Raw genomic sequence first — 15,684 nt, 5'->3', positions numbered from 1 at the left:
ATATTAATTATGTAATTTTTATGTGCATGGGTGTTCTGCCTGTATGTAGTCTTGCACCTTGTGCATACAGTGCCCACAGAAGCCTGAAGAGGGCATTTAGTCCCTGGAACTGGAGTTACAAATAGTAGTAAACTGCTATATGGGTGCTAGGAATTGATCCTGGGTACTCAGGAAGAGCAGCCAGTGCTGAGACATCACTCCAGTCCCTACATTTCCATATGGAGGCTCAGGAAGACACTACACCTTCTTTTGTTTTCCATCTCTTGGTGGGCTCCCTACTCTGCCATTGTGACTAGTACCTCCACTCTTTCTGTTTTTTTTTTAGTTTGATCAAAAATTTTGCTGTAGTATATTAATTGTCTTAAAAGTATTTCAATTCCTTTAAAATATAACATACCTTTTGAAAAATATTTGCCCTCTTCTTATCCTTTCCCTTTTCTACCACCTACTTGGTGCATTCTTTCTCTAGTTTTGCTCTGCTTTGCCTCCCCCCACTTTCTAATTAAGACTCATATACATATGAGAATTTAGATTTCTATAATATCTAGGGTCTATAAATTATACTTAAGGTATGACCCCCACACACATACATACTCAAAAGCATTTCTTCTTTCTTCCCTTCTTTTATGGGCCCCATTCTCCTCTGATGTCTATCCATCCTCTTTTGAATTGTGAAGACTGAGAAACCTCACTGGTCTATGATTTGTGCTTTTAATTGAAGGTGGCAGATGTGACATCCAAATGACACAAACTCTATCCTCCCTGTCTACATCTCTGGGAGACAGAGTCACCATCACTTGGAAGTCCAGTGAGGACATTTATACTATATTATCATGGTACCAGCAGAAACCAGGGAAAGCTCCTAAGCTCCTGATCTATGGTGCAAACAACTTGGAAGATGGGGTCCTATTGAGGTTCAGTGCAGTGGATCTGAGATACAATATTCTCCCACAGTTAGCAGCCTGGAGGCTGAAGATACTGCCACTTACTACTGTCAGCAAAGTTCTGACACCCCTCGCACAGTGACACATGTCATGCCCTAAATCATTCAGAGAAGCAAAAGTGTGAACCTGAGCTGCCTCACCTGCTCCTCCTGGTGCCTGCATCAGCAAGAATGTTTGTGAGGTACTGTCTGCCCTTGAAGGACACTGTGAGCTTTTTGTGTAAGCAGCCAGGTGAATCTCGTGAATCCCAACTTTTCATCTTTTCAGCATGTGTAGCACAGAAACAACTACTCTCCTCTCAAGTGCAGTAAATACATAGGTTACTACCCTTAGTGGTCTGAGTTGTATATTCAGTTGACATTCTGAAACAAAGCAGAAGACACTATAGACACAAGGAGCTAGAATTTGAGATCTACTCTGGAGCCATTACCTTGCTTAGGTAAAATAGTGTCAGGTGTTCAGGAAGCTTGTAGATGTAAGTGAGGAATATTCTGCTTGCCTAGAAGTTAGAGTTCATTTGTCAAAGAACTTGTGGACTGGGTAAACATGTGCTCCTGATACTTGCCTTGTGACCCAGGGTTGGAGTGCCATGGCTCCCATCTGCCTGCAACAGCATGATGGTATTTTACAATCCTTACATATATCCTTGCATCTATCTGCAGTTGTTGCTGTTTATTGTATTGTGCTTTTCTGACTCTCAGATCTAATGTGAGAGCTCAAAAATGTGTTCCTTTGAGAAAACTTACACAGTCTATAATTCATCAGCAACAGTTATATAGCAATCATTTTATGGAAATGCAGATTAAATTAGTACTCTGCATTCTGGAAAATTTTGAGCATCAAGTCATTTGCATACTAAGAAATGAATCTATTTTTTAAAAAATTCTATAGATGTGATGACATTCCTCCTTTTCTTTTCCCATTATGACTTAGTGAGGATTCTGAATTTTCTCTTAATACTACCTGTTTTTTGCTCCTCTTCATCACCAGCACTTTTGGAAGCCCATTTCCTACATAAGCTTTGTCTTGTCTAGGGCCTTCAACTATGGGTCCCACTGTGTGGTATGAGAGTGAGAGTGGAAAGAGTCAATGTTCATATCTAAGCATACATATAAAGATGCTGGTAGAAATGAGGACTAGAGCATCACCAGGAAAGTACTGTAGGGACAAAAGAACATCAAGGCCCCATCCTGGGCTTCCTGGACATATCTGAAGACAAGAGACTTTGAAGTCTCTACCTCACCATAGGTATCTGAATGGGCAATAATAAATCTCCTATTAGAGATATCTACTTCCTTGAAACAAGAGATTATTTTATAATTAATTACCTTTGTATGGCTGTGTCTAAAATCCCCATTAGAAACAGTTTAAGAAATAAAGATTTATTTTAGTTCAAGTTTTGAGGTGATTCACTCCCTCATATGATCAAAATATGAAGTATAAAATCATTAACACATATGTTCTAAAAACAGGGGTACTCAATTTCATAAAAGAGATATTATTATATCTGAAACCATAGATTAACCACAGTATAATTATAGTAGATGACTTCAATGCCCCACTCTCACCAATTACAAGTCATTTGGGAAAACCCTAAGCAGAGAAACACTGGAGTTAAATGAAAGCATGAATGAAATGGACCTAACAGACCTCCACAGAACATTCCATTGAACCCTAAAAAATAAAATACTTTCTTCTCCTCAGCTCATGGAATTACTCCAAAAATTACCATGTATTTTGACAGAAAGCAGGGCTCAACGAATATAGGTAAAGTAAGTAAACATTATGTATTTTATATGACCACAAGGTAAGAAAACTGGATAAGAAGAGCAATGGAAAACATATAAAATACATAGACTCCTAGGAACTAGGAAACACACTATTGAGTGATATTTGTGTCAAGGAAGAAATCAAGAAGAAAAATTTGAAATTCCTAGAATTAAATGAAAATAGAATACAAAACCTCTCCAACCACATCTCCTACATCCTTTTCCTCAGACTAACCCAGTGAATCTCCCTGACTTCCTTCCACCACACACCCTCCCCCACCAGCCAGACTAAGCCCCAGTCCCATATTCATTGTCCCAACTTTATCTGGCTACTCCTGTCTGTGCATCAAGCAACATCTAGAATTCTGCTAGGACTTCTTCCTGCTGATCCTTCAACTTACAGGGCCCTCCCATATGGACACCCAGCCTTTTCACCCAGCCAGATATACAAACACCTTCAAGGACTGGACCAGGAGGCACATTCTGTTCACCATTCCAGGACCCTATATCTATCTGACTTTCTTCTTCCCAAGCCACTTCCAACCTCTAGACCCAACCATCCCATATATCCTCCTTTATGTCCCAACATACTTTGTGCACGTCAACTTAGAACTGTAGCTGAAGTTTTCCTGGTCCTGCCTGGCCCACAGTCAGCACAAATCTCTCTCACCTGCTAGTCCCACAGCCGCTTGGACCCAATCAAACACACGGAGACTTATATTACTTATAAACTGTATGGCTGTGGCAGGATTCTTGTTATCTAGTTCTTATATCTTAAATTAACCCATTTCTATAAATCTATACCTTGCCACATGGCTAGTGGCTTAGTATCTTACATCATGTTTCTCATGGCAGTGGCTGGCAGCTTTTCTCCTTGCCTCAGTCTTCTACTTCCCAGAATTCTCCTCTCTCCTTGTTCCGCCTATACTTCCTGCCTGGCTACTGGCCAATCAGCACTTTATCAATTATCCACAGCATAGAACTAACCAAAGAAGTCCTCATGCCCAGATCTCATCTCAAAATTACCAACAATATGAAAGATCAAGCCAAGATCTCCTCTTCAAAACCTACCAGTACAGTAGAAATGTTTGAAAATGAGAATTTACTAAACGAATTCCAGGAAACAGAATTTAAAAGAATAAACGTTATCAAAGAATTTACTCTCAATGACCTCAATTCCCTAATCAAAAGACACAGAATAACACAGTGGATTAGAAAACATGATCCATCTTTCTGCCGCATCTAAGAGGTAGACCTTAACATCAATGATAGATATCACTGCATTGTAGAAGTTTGAAAAAAGCTATCCCAAGTAAATGGACCCAAGAAGCTAGCTGGTATAGCTATTTTAATATCTGACAAAATAGATTTCAAACCAAAACAAATCAAAAGATATATGGAAGGACACTACATAATCATCAAAGAAAAATATCTTTCAAAAGGATATTGTAACCCTAAACATGTATACACCAAACACAAAGGCACTCAAGTTCATAAAAGAAATACTTCTATAGCTGAAAGCACATATTGACTCTCACACAGTGATTGTGGATGACTTCAGTACTCCACACTTGCTGATAAACGTCATCCAGACAAAACTGTACAAAGAAACGCTGAAATTAATAATGTCATACTTCAAATGAACTTAGCAGATATTCACAGAACATTTCAGCCAAATGCAAAAGAATATACCTTCTTCTCAGCAGCTCATGGAACTTTCTCCAATATTGAACATACATAATCTACAACTGTGAGCTGTTTGCATGATATGCTGGATCAATAGTGGCACATTGAGGTTGTTTCTTTCTTTTCTTTTCTTCTTGCTGTTTTCATTTGATAATGCAGTTATGAGATCTCCTAAAATGGCTCTTATCCATTTAGCTGAACTAACTGTATCTACTAGAGCAAGAGATTCCCCGGAAGGATTTAGCAGATGGAGGTACTAGCTGGAGGTTGCTCTAGCTCCAGTCAAACACCCATGAGTGCGTGTGTACGTGCTTGCATGTGTGCGTGTGTGTATGCCAGCTGATGAAAGGCCCCATCTCTTCCTGATACTGTGGTCCAGCATGGAGCTTGTCTGAGACCGAAATCTGCTTACAGTGTTGCAAGGAAGCCGCCCTGTGAAACAGAGGAGTGCGAGGGACAGGCAGGCATTGACTCAGACAACTTCAAAATGACAAAAGATCTAAAATATTTGCCACCATCTCCGTTCTGTTTTCGTCCCAGTTCTTCATTTCTGCACATCAGGTTTTGGCAGCTCAAACCTCTAAACTTAATTCCCTGAACCCTCTCTCACCTAATCAGGCTGATGGGCCCCTTCCCTGTCAAAGCAGCGCCTCTGCTGACAACCTGTCCTGTGTTGTGTAAGTTTGAGCTGAGAAGAATGCTCTGGAATGTGGGAGTCAGCCCTCCCACTTCAGAATCAAACGTGTTATTTCTCCGGATATCCTGAACTCCTTTTCTGGGGAAGAGGGCCCTCTGACTCTGTTACCTGAAAAAGGAAAACAAAACAGTCTAAAAGGTAATTACAAAAAGTTGAAGGTAAAGCTGAGCTGGTAACACTCCTTAGGGAGACTTAAATGTTACTCCATTTTATCACTTTCCCTCTCCTCCAACCACCCTCTCAACTACCCAAGGGCTTAGCTTCCCTGGGCTAAAAAGATGTCTATGTTTTGATTTTAATGTTTTAATTTTGATACAGTTTTCACATGATACAGAACACTGACATACTAGCAGAAAGTGCTAACACTTTTGGATGGAAAGATTTCATCAACAACAGAATAACAAACAAACAAAATCCTTAAAGGATAATGCCAGCTGTTGCCACTGAAGAGATGCTGGGTCTTAATGCCTAAAGATGTGATTCTTCCTGCTCTAGAGCACAAGTTTCCTACTGGATAAGATTCCCCTCTTTAGACTAGAATAACTTATGTCTGTGCCTTAATCATGTTACATATATAAATAAATGTACATCTGAATACAAATATTTAGAGGATTTTAAAGATAATCTGCATTTTGTGGTCTTTTAAAATTCAAAGTAATAACAAATGCGTTATCAAAGATCCAATGCAGGGCTTCTGCCTTATTTTCTAAGTAAAATAACCACTATTTTTACTTCAACTATGCTGTCTTAAAATGATCCCACCAAAACTTGTTAATATTCTCTCAGAATAATAGAGAATCACTTAAAGTTTTTAAGTTAAAACATTGCTTGGAGGTTTAGATGAAAGGAGTCAATTGAAAGATCTTAAAGAATTCTATTAAATAAACCCACAGACAAACATATATCAGTTAATACAAAGGGTTAAAAACATTATAGTGTCAGATAGTTGACATTTTTGGTTAGACATGAGTTATTTTACTCTATATACTCTATTCATTTATTTTAAATTCTGTAGGACATTATTTTTATTAAGTAAACAAAATCTTTGTCAAGCACTCTTAAGAAAGTCCTTTGTGTACACCAATCAACATTGACCAGAATGCTTCAGTAAAGCTGTAGTTCTTGTCACTTCCCTTCACTACAATGAAAGTGTGAGGCCTGAAGTTCTGAAAGTCATCATCAACCCTTAAGACAGAAGATGTGCTCATGAGAACTTAAGCTGGGAATAGTCATTCACTCTGGACCCAGGAATCCTGTCAATCAGCTTCTAACTCAGCAGTCTCAGCTTGGTTTGGGGGGGCAGAGAATCAGATAAAACAGCACTGTCTTCCCTATGAAACACGGGGAAGCTTCGATAATTGTACTTTGTTACTCTTCTCAGAGTCACCATCAATTCCGCACAAGGCGGAACTTTGAAGACAAATCCTAGCCAAGTCCCAGATAATGCTCTTTTCTAACAATCACTTCCCTCCTCTGCAGCATGGAAGTCACTGAAAAGGGCATGTTTGGGTGAAAATTTAAGATATTAGCAAAGTCATGCATCTCCTGTAAAGTATTTGACTATTCAGGAGGTTTTCACTCTAGATATTCATTAGTAATGTTATTTACAATATGAGGGTCTAAGTGAAAATCAGTTTCTATTAAGCTACAAGAGTTTTCACCTTTGGATCTGCAATGACCCTCAAGTCCATGTGACAAAATGTTGGCTCCCCAACATGCCATTTTGGGTGGTGGGAGGAATCTCAAAATTCAGGTCTAACGATAAGTCTTTAGGTCATCAATGGCACATCCATGAGGAGTGATGTAGGGCTCTAACACCCTCTCCCCTTATTCTATTTTGTTGTCTGGTTCTGAGCTAATATCATGTTTTTCAATATACATTAGTCACCACAAACAGAAAGCAACATTGCCATGCTAATATGTTTTGAACATGTCTGGATGAGAATCTGCAACATTAATCACTCAAATGGATTTTTATTCTTCACAATCCCATAAATACAGGTTAAGGTGTTTCTAGCTTCACTTTACTTCAAAGAAAAGAGTGAGAATTGGAAGTTTGAAATATTGATATGTTTAAGAATAATAACCTTGGATTATTCTATAATCATTCAAGTCACTTTGCACACTGTGGGAAGTGATCTGTATAGTAAAATTAGTGTTAGTGGCTCCACCTCTTGGACATTAAGTCTAAATAAGAAAACAGTGTTCAGTCAAAGCCTCATTTTCTCCAGTAAAACACAATCTCGAGGAGCTTCCAGAAATGATGAGTGCTGTATGTAGCAGGAATCTTAAAAGGTCTTATTAATTATATCAAACCTGAGGCCAGTTATTGGGGTGAACACTGGAAGATCAGAGAGACAGAACAAGCCACAGCTAACCTCACCTGGCCAACTTCTCAGCTGATCTTGTTTCCTCAGACTGGAAGCCTCTGTGTCCTCATCTCCGAATGGCTCTCAGCTGAACTGTGCTGCTAGAAGCCTGAAAGCTTAACTAGCCAAATGCTTAACCAGTCAAATGCTTCTAGTTTCTGGTCCTCATGCCTTATATACCTTTTTGCTTTCTACCACCACTCCCTGGGATTAAAGTCTCGCTTTCTGGGAGTAAAGGCGTGAGTCACCATGCTTGGTTGTATCCTTGAACACATGGATTTCTGCCTCTGGAATGCTAGGATTAAAAGTGTGTGCTACCACTGTCTATCCTAAGTATCTAGTGGCTTTTCTGTTCTCTGACCCCAGATAAGTTTATCAGGCTACACAGTATTTTGGGGAACACAATACCACCACAGCCATCACTTGTCAGAAGCCCAGAGCAAAGACAGAAATACTGAAAAGAGTAATGAGAATGTCCCCTGTGCTGATGCTCTCTATTGGGACCAGTCAGAGTCTGTTACTGTTCTTGCTGCACCTTCATCAGCCCTTTAACTCTGCAGAAGCTGCTGTAAAGACAAAACGCATTTCATTCCAGGTTTAATTGTCAGCTCCTCCACCATACCTGTTTTTAAAGCATGTGATTTCTTTCTTCTGATGTTTTAGATCAAAAGTGCACCATTGAAGAACAAACTAAATGGAGAAAGCCTTGGAGAGACTGTAGCATTCCACAACTTTGGTTATGACATGGAAGACATCACTAGACAAATGTGTCCATTAAAACATCATTCTTTATAGGAAGAATGATAAATTCAAGAAGCAAAGTGAGGTTACTTTTACATAATAGGATATGATTCCACTAGAAGTCAAGAATTTAATTATGTAGGAGGTGGTCCTCTCACATGTTCTGCATGTAACAAAGAGGACAGACAATTGTTTTCATATTAAAAAAGAGAAAACATCAGCTGAAAGTGATATTGGTGCTTAAAATTAAATCGAATACTCAAGTGCTAATGGAAGTTTTTTTTGAAGAGTCTGAATACCTCATGAAAATCAGACACTGTGGCTTATCCTCACTCTGAGTGTCCAGCAGTCATAGGAACAACTAAGCTCACACAAAACACATAAACATACCTACAGAGTACACACAGCCATATATTCCAAACCTGGTTTGAGAAATCAATGAGTTAGTACATCCAGTTCAGAAAAGTTAATGGAACAGAGCCTTGAAGCTTCTAGTTCTTCATGTGAGGTTCCTAGAAGAGGCCACTCCATTTTAACAAAAAGGAAGAAATTGAACAAACTGTAAAATCATCAACTCTGTTTAGACCCATAGGAGAAAGGAGGTCACAGATCAAAAGCCACTCCCCAAGGTTACAGACACAGGCTGTTACAGAGAATCACAAGATAACAAGACATAATTCTCTCTTGGAAGCAGGGAAGAGAAGAAAAACCTGACATATTTTAATAAATTGCTGGAGGCTAGGTGTGGACAAGTCTAGGAGAGATTGTCTCCATGCATAGATTAGACTGGCCTCGAACTTGCTATGTACCCCAGGCTGGCCTCAAACTCATGATGCTCCTGCTCCTGTCTGCCCAGTTCTGGGATTATAGATGTGAATCTTGACTCCTTGCCATGATATTTTATTTATTTATTTATTTATTTATTTATTTATTTATTTATTTATTTATTTATTCATTCATTCATTCTTCGGTTTTTTTTTGCACTTTATACATAATACTGGGTTTACAAATGTCTTCTTATATGTACTTTCAGTGACCACTAACCTGAAATCCAAGCAGGTTCTGTGATTTATGTTATTATTACTGATTTTTCATTCATACTCAAACATTTGTTTTCCTTTGGATGGCAATGATCTCTGATGGTAAGGTCTGTTGGTGTCTGTAAAATTGTTACTTGATTTAAGATGACTGTGCCCCCTTCTAGGAAGGTTTTTTTTCCTATTCACTGTGTCAGCAAGACCATCTTAACCCAGTTCTAATGCTGTTAATGTCTAGATTACTCTAGAATATGCATTTCTGGAATAAACAGTGTTGGTCTACAGCCATGACTTCTTGAAGAAATCTTGTATGTTTCATTCCCCTTCCATTCCCCCCAATTTAGAGCCATTTTTGTTTCCTGAGTTTCTGTAGGGGTTACCTTTGCTTTGAGATAAAAGTTCCTCTGATTTTGGGTTTAAATTAATGTACTCAGGATTTCTACAAAGCCATCAGGGCCTTCTCTTTGCATCTCTGTTCAATTATTGGCCCAGAAACTGGAGCACAAATAACTGAGGTACTGTTCATTATCTTTACTATAAGAATGGCTTTGGAGATGGGAGATAATGAAAATAATTAGTATTAATTCTCTCGTTTTTGGCTTTCCTCTTTTCTTCCTTCCATCCTTCCTTTCATTAATTGCACATTTTCTTTACTGTATGATTCCTAATTTGTTGTTGTAATTTTTTGAACATATCATTTCCCCAGGACTGTCAATCTCATATAGCTCTCCTAATGTTTCTGCAAAAGTCACATGATTTAAATATGTCTTGGATTTTAACCAAAGCATCCATTAGAGATCCTAGTAGATTTCTCTTGGAGAGCTGTAAGCCAATATCTTTCAGTGATTGCTCATGCTCTTTGTGATGGTACATTTTCCTGTTGATTGACAGCAGCCACTCTCACGCACACTGCCCAGGCATCCGCCTTTGTATTTGCTGACTGCTTTGCATGGGCTCCTCCAGCCTAGACCAGCTGCTCAGAATTTATAAACCAGGCCTTTTCAGTGAGAACAGAGCTGCATCAGACAAGCAGGGGAAGCAGGATGGAGTCACGGACCCAGGTCCTCATGTCCCTGCTGCTCTGGGTGTCTGGTGAGAAATTTTAAAGTACTATAACCTTTTTAGAGTCACTTCTTTGTATTTAAAAAATTTACAATGTGTGTCAGGCTATAATATTATTTATGCAGTAATACTCTGACAATATGGCATTACAAGGTCATTAAATGAAAATTTTTATCTGTATTGAATTCTGTAGGTTTTTTTATTATGCATGATCTTTGATATTCTTGATTGCAGGTGCCTGTGCAGATATTGTGATGACCCAGTCTCCATCCTCCCTGGCTGTGTCAGCAGGAGAGAAGGTCACCATCAGCTGCAAGTCCAGTCAGAGTCTCACTTCAGGCTCTAGTCACTACTTGGCCTGGTACCAGCAGAAACCAGGGCAGTCTCCTAAAATGCTGATCTACTGGGGAAACACTCGGTACACTGGGGTCCCTGATCGCTTCACAGGCAGTGGGTCTGGGACCGATTTCACTCTCACCATCAGCAGTGTCCAGGCTGAAGACCTGGCAGATTACTACTGTCAGCAGTATTATAGTACTCCTCCCACAGTGCTTCAGCCTCCAACAAAAACCTCCTCTGAGAGTCTCAGCAGCTGCCTGCACCACACACAGCCCTGGACCTACACACTTCCACTTCCCCCTTTTGGCTGAGAGCCAGTGAGCCTGAAACATTGACGAAAAAGTTTGCAGAGCCCAGCAAAATATGTGTTTAATGTCTCTTATGTTTTTGGTATGAAAAACCTTTATATGACAATGCAAAGGAGAACTCAGCATTATCTTGCTATTTTTTCCTATAACCTATTATCCAAACTCTGTTGCTTGACTATGAGGGAATTATCTTTTTATAGTTCTGGAGTTCTGGTGTCCATCGTAAGAGTCTATGGGCTGAAGTGATGATGATGACAAACTGCATTTCTGTTGGAGGCTGTGGAAAGAGTGTTTCTTGCTTTTTCTAGATTCTGGAGTGCTTTCTTACTTCCATACTGGTGACCATTTCTTTTGTTTTTTCTTTTCCTTCCACAAATTCTTTTAACTTTTATTACACTTAATTAATTACCTCTGTGTGTATGTGTGTGCATGTTTCTAGGTGCACATGTGACATGCCATAGCTGTGGAAATCAGAGGACACTTGGACTTGTGTTGTTGGTTTTTTTTTTTTTTTTTTTTTTTTACTCTTTTACTCTTTGGTCTTTTGGGAGCCTGCCACCAGTTCCCAAATGAATACATGGAGGCTTATTCTTACTTATGAATACTTTGTTTCTAACCAGCTTTTCTTAGCTTAAATTATCCTATCTTTTTCCTCTGGCCTTTTATCTTTCTCTATTTCTGTATACCCTTTTTAATTTCTTTCTCCATGCCTTGCTATGTAGCTGGATGGCTGGCCCCTGGAGTCTTCCTCTCCCCCTCTTTCTTGTTTCTCGATCTTCTCCCAGATTTCTCCTCCTATTTATTCTCTCTGCATGCCAGCACCACTTATCCTTTCTCTTGTCTTACTATTTGCTATTCAGGTCTTCATTAGACCAACAAGATGTTTTAGACAGGCAAAGTAACATAGGTTTACAGAGTCAAACAAATGCAACATAAAAGAATGCACCACATCTTTGTGTCATTAAAGAAATACTCCACAGCATAAACAAATGTAACACATCTTTAATTAATATTCTGCAGCAGACTTTTCTCTTTGTCATTTGGGTTCTGGGGATCAAACTCAGGTTTGATATCAGGCTTGCTGGCAAGTGTCTTTGTCATCTGATCCATCTTGCTTTCCTTTAAAATATTTTATTGATGTAAATTCATTGGACACAATTTTCTTAAAAGCAATGTTTTTCCAGTATGTCATATATTTTGACCATATGCACGAGCCTTCCCTATTTCTATCCTCTCCTGCTATCTCTTCTTCCCTAGTCTCTCTTCTACTTTTATCTGTGTCTCTCATACACACCCACACCCACCCATCCATCATATATATATATATATATATATATATACACACACATATATATATATAAACATATGCACATATACATCATACACATACATACATAGATACATGCATATCCACATACATATGCATATATTCACACATACATACATACATGAATTCATATATACACACATGAACTCATATACACACACATACACATATGGTCTTTATATACTTAAAATCTACAAAGGCAGGAAAACGTGATCATTCTTACCCTTGTTTCTGGGGTCACATCTCCCTCTGAAGTCTCTGTATCGATTTCCAATTGTGGAAACTGAACAATCTCCCTCCACTCTGATGTTGGATATAATTCTGTGTCAGCAGATTCTGCCTTCCAGTCTTTATATTTCATATCAATTAATAAAGCTTAATGTTTTTAAAGGAAAGTATTTTGTGCTCCTGTGTAAAAAATGTGCTAACTAATCACGTTCATATTCTGTTTAATATGTTATATGTTCATATACAAGGAGACATTAGCCTCTAAACAAATGATAACCAAAATACAACTTGTAGACCCAAGAAAAGTAGGTAAAAATAGAGGTCTAGGGTGAGTGCATGGATCTCTCTGGTAGTGGGAAATAGAATGGATTTTATGGTCAGGAGCAGTGGAATCAGTTGTGGCAGAGATGAGTTGAAGGGAGAGATGGTGGGGAGACATGGCTGGAATTGGGATCCCCTTGGGAGTGTTTGAAAACCTACTAGAGTGGAAACTTCCTGGAATCTATGGAGGTGAGCAGAATGAGGACTGTTGTATTGGGGGATATGTCCATCACTTGTAGCCAAGTGAGGCTTCCAGTGGTAGGACTAGGTTGCATTCAATTGAGCTTTTGGCCAAGGGGTTCCCATGGAAATCCCACCCCTCCAAACACAGGCTGTTGATAAAGCATGATTTTGCTCTCTGCAATCTCACAGAAGTGCCCCATTGCAGAGGCTCTGTAGCCGGAAGTTTCTCAGGTCTAGCCTAGCCCTGCAGTTGGAATGAATCTCTCCCACCCACATCCCACAGCTGCTTGGTCCCAAGCAAACATACAGAGGCTTATATTATTTACAAACTGTATGACCTAAGGGTCAGGTGCTTGTTAGCTAGCTCTTATAACTTAATTCAACCCATTTCTATTAATCTCTCTATATATTTTGCCATGTGTTCATGGAGTTACTTGTCTGCTGGTATCTTGTTTCTCCTTGAGTGGCAGGCTGGCATCTCCCTCAACTCCACCCTTCTTTGTCTCATCTTCAGTTTGAATGTACCACCTAATCTTATCCTGACCTGCCATAGGCCAATGCAGCTTCATTTATCAACCAATCAGAGTAACACACATTCACAGCAAACAGAAAGACATCCTACAGCACTTCCCCTTTTCTGTCTAATCAAAAAAAGAAGGTTTTAATTTTAATATAGTAAAATTACATATAACAAAATAGTTATCAAGAAAGAATTATAGTTACAATATTTTGTCTATTCTTATTTGGCAAAATTAAAGAAAATATTTTATCATCTATCCTATATTTGTGAGTCTAAAGTTTCATATCTAATTTATCTTTTGTCATAACCAAGAAAAATTATAACTATCTAGTTTTCAAGTACATCAAATACCCCAGAAGGATATAATATTACCTAAATAAACAGGAAGTGCATTGCAAGCAACTTCCATAATTTTAGAAATTACAGAGACATTTGGCTGCCTGGACAGTCATTCATATTTCCACTGTAATGTTGGGGCATCTATCTTTAGCCTATATGCCTAGAGTATCTGGGACAGTTTTCAGTGAGATTCAGGATATTTTAAGGGCTCTTCCACCCATTCTTGCAAAGTTCATCTGTCATTTTTCCCTGTGTCCTGTGGAATGTCTGGCAGTTTCTTTTGCAAAGCAGGAACCTGAAGGATTATCTCACCTTGCAAAGTTCAGTGGTCATCTTCCTATGAGTCCTGCATATCCAGTTTATACAACATATTGTCAAGCAGTCCAGGCAAGAGCAGATTCTTTTTTTTCATGTAATAGACCATTTTATTCAGCGCATCATGCAATTTATACACTGAGGGTTTTGAGACGTCATATGAGGAAAATGTACAGTCACAAGGGCAAGTCACATGTGGTGGACAAGTCTCATGGCAAGCAAGGAAGAGCAGATTCTTGCCATAAAGAAAGCAAACTTCAAATGGAGTTTCTTTGATGCCCATCATCTTCTCTGAAGTAGATTGGTGCTACCAGGAACAGACATATCTCAATGTCCAGAAAAGTTGAAGTTCTTGAAACATTTTAAATACCATATTCGAAGTGTTGGAAGATTACATACATAATTGAAATATATCTATGTATACCTAGAAAACTTAATTAACATGACTGTAAGTTTGATTTTCATAGATGACTAATTATTAATCTGTATTTCTTAATTATAAATTACAATATTAAATGAATTGCATAAATATAACACCTTAAACAAGAGTAGAAATATATATACAGTGTAACAAAATTAACTTTAAATTTGTATCAATAAACTAAAATCAATAACAATGTAAAACATTTTAAACAAGTTTTTGCTCTTTAAAAGTAGATTCAATAATCTACCCTTTTATCCTATCATATCTATATCCCCCTTTTTTTCTTTAGAAAGAGATTGTATTTATAATCAACCTCCTTTAAATAAAAATAAACATTTATAAACAATATTTTGGGAATTTGGGCATAGCTTCTCATACTAATTCCTGGTGTTTGGGGGCACTGGCAGTCTTTGGAGATTCTGAGAAAATTAAGAATTATAGTTAAATCTTGGCTGTAGTAGTCTGTCAGGCTGTATCGATCTTTCAGGGGGTCTTGGCTGATCAAATCATATTAGCCTGGAAATAATCTATCTGTCCTCATCTCTGTGGAAACAAAAGCAGAACCTCTTTTCTAAAGCAATGCATCCTTAGACGTGAATTTTGAAGTCAAGATACCTATAACATACACATATGGTTTTAACTAAATAGCCCATACAATCAAACGTCTTTCTGCAGTTAAAAATCCCAAACACAATATAATCCAGATTCTCTGTGTAGTTTCCATCTTTATGTGTCTTATTTATTATTTTTTTTTTTTTGGTTTTTTCGAGACAGGGTTTCTCTGTGTAGCTTTGCGCCTTTCCTGGATCTCGCTCTGTAGACCAGGCTGGCCTCGAACTCACAGAGATCCACCTGCCTCTGCCTCCTGAGTGCTGGGATTAAAGGCGTGCGCCACCACCGCCCGGCTATGTGTCTTATTTTTTTATATTACTTTATTCTCCTTTTTAAGGACTTCGTTTTATTATTTTAAAAGAATATATTTCTTTTTTATGATTGTCTATTCCTTCTGACCATTGTTGTAAAATGCAGTGTGGCTAGGACCAAAACAGCAGCCGCAGCTGTAGGCTTGGCTTTT

General features: G+C 38.5%; 1 gene segment (V, D, J or C); it reads left to right on the top strand.

Annotated features, from left to right (window-relative positions):
* Positions 1-10,268: 10,268 nt before the first annotated feature.
* LOC131906415 (immunoglobulin kappa variable 4-1-like) lies at positions 10,269-10,955 on the top strand. The segment is given in 2 exon segments: positions 10,269-10,335; positions 10,540-10,955. Coding segments are annotated over 2 exon segments (465 nt in total).
* Positions 10,956-15,684: the final 4,729 nt, after the last annotated feature.

This window comes from Peromyscus eremicus, chromosome 3 (genome assembly GCF_949786415.1).
Source record: "Peromyscus eremicus chromosome 3, PerEre_H2_v1, whole genome shotgun sequence".
Lineage (NCBI taxonomy): Eukaryota > Metazoa > Chordata > Mammalia > Rodentia > Cricetidae > Peromyscus > Peromyscus eremicus.
Note: the sequence above shows the minus strand (reverse complement) of the source record. Positions and strands in the feature narration are given on the sequence as shown.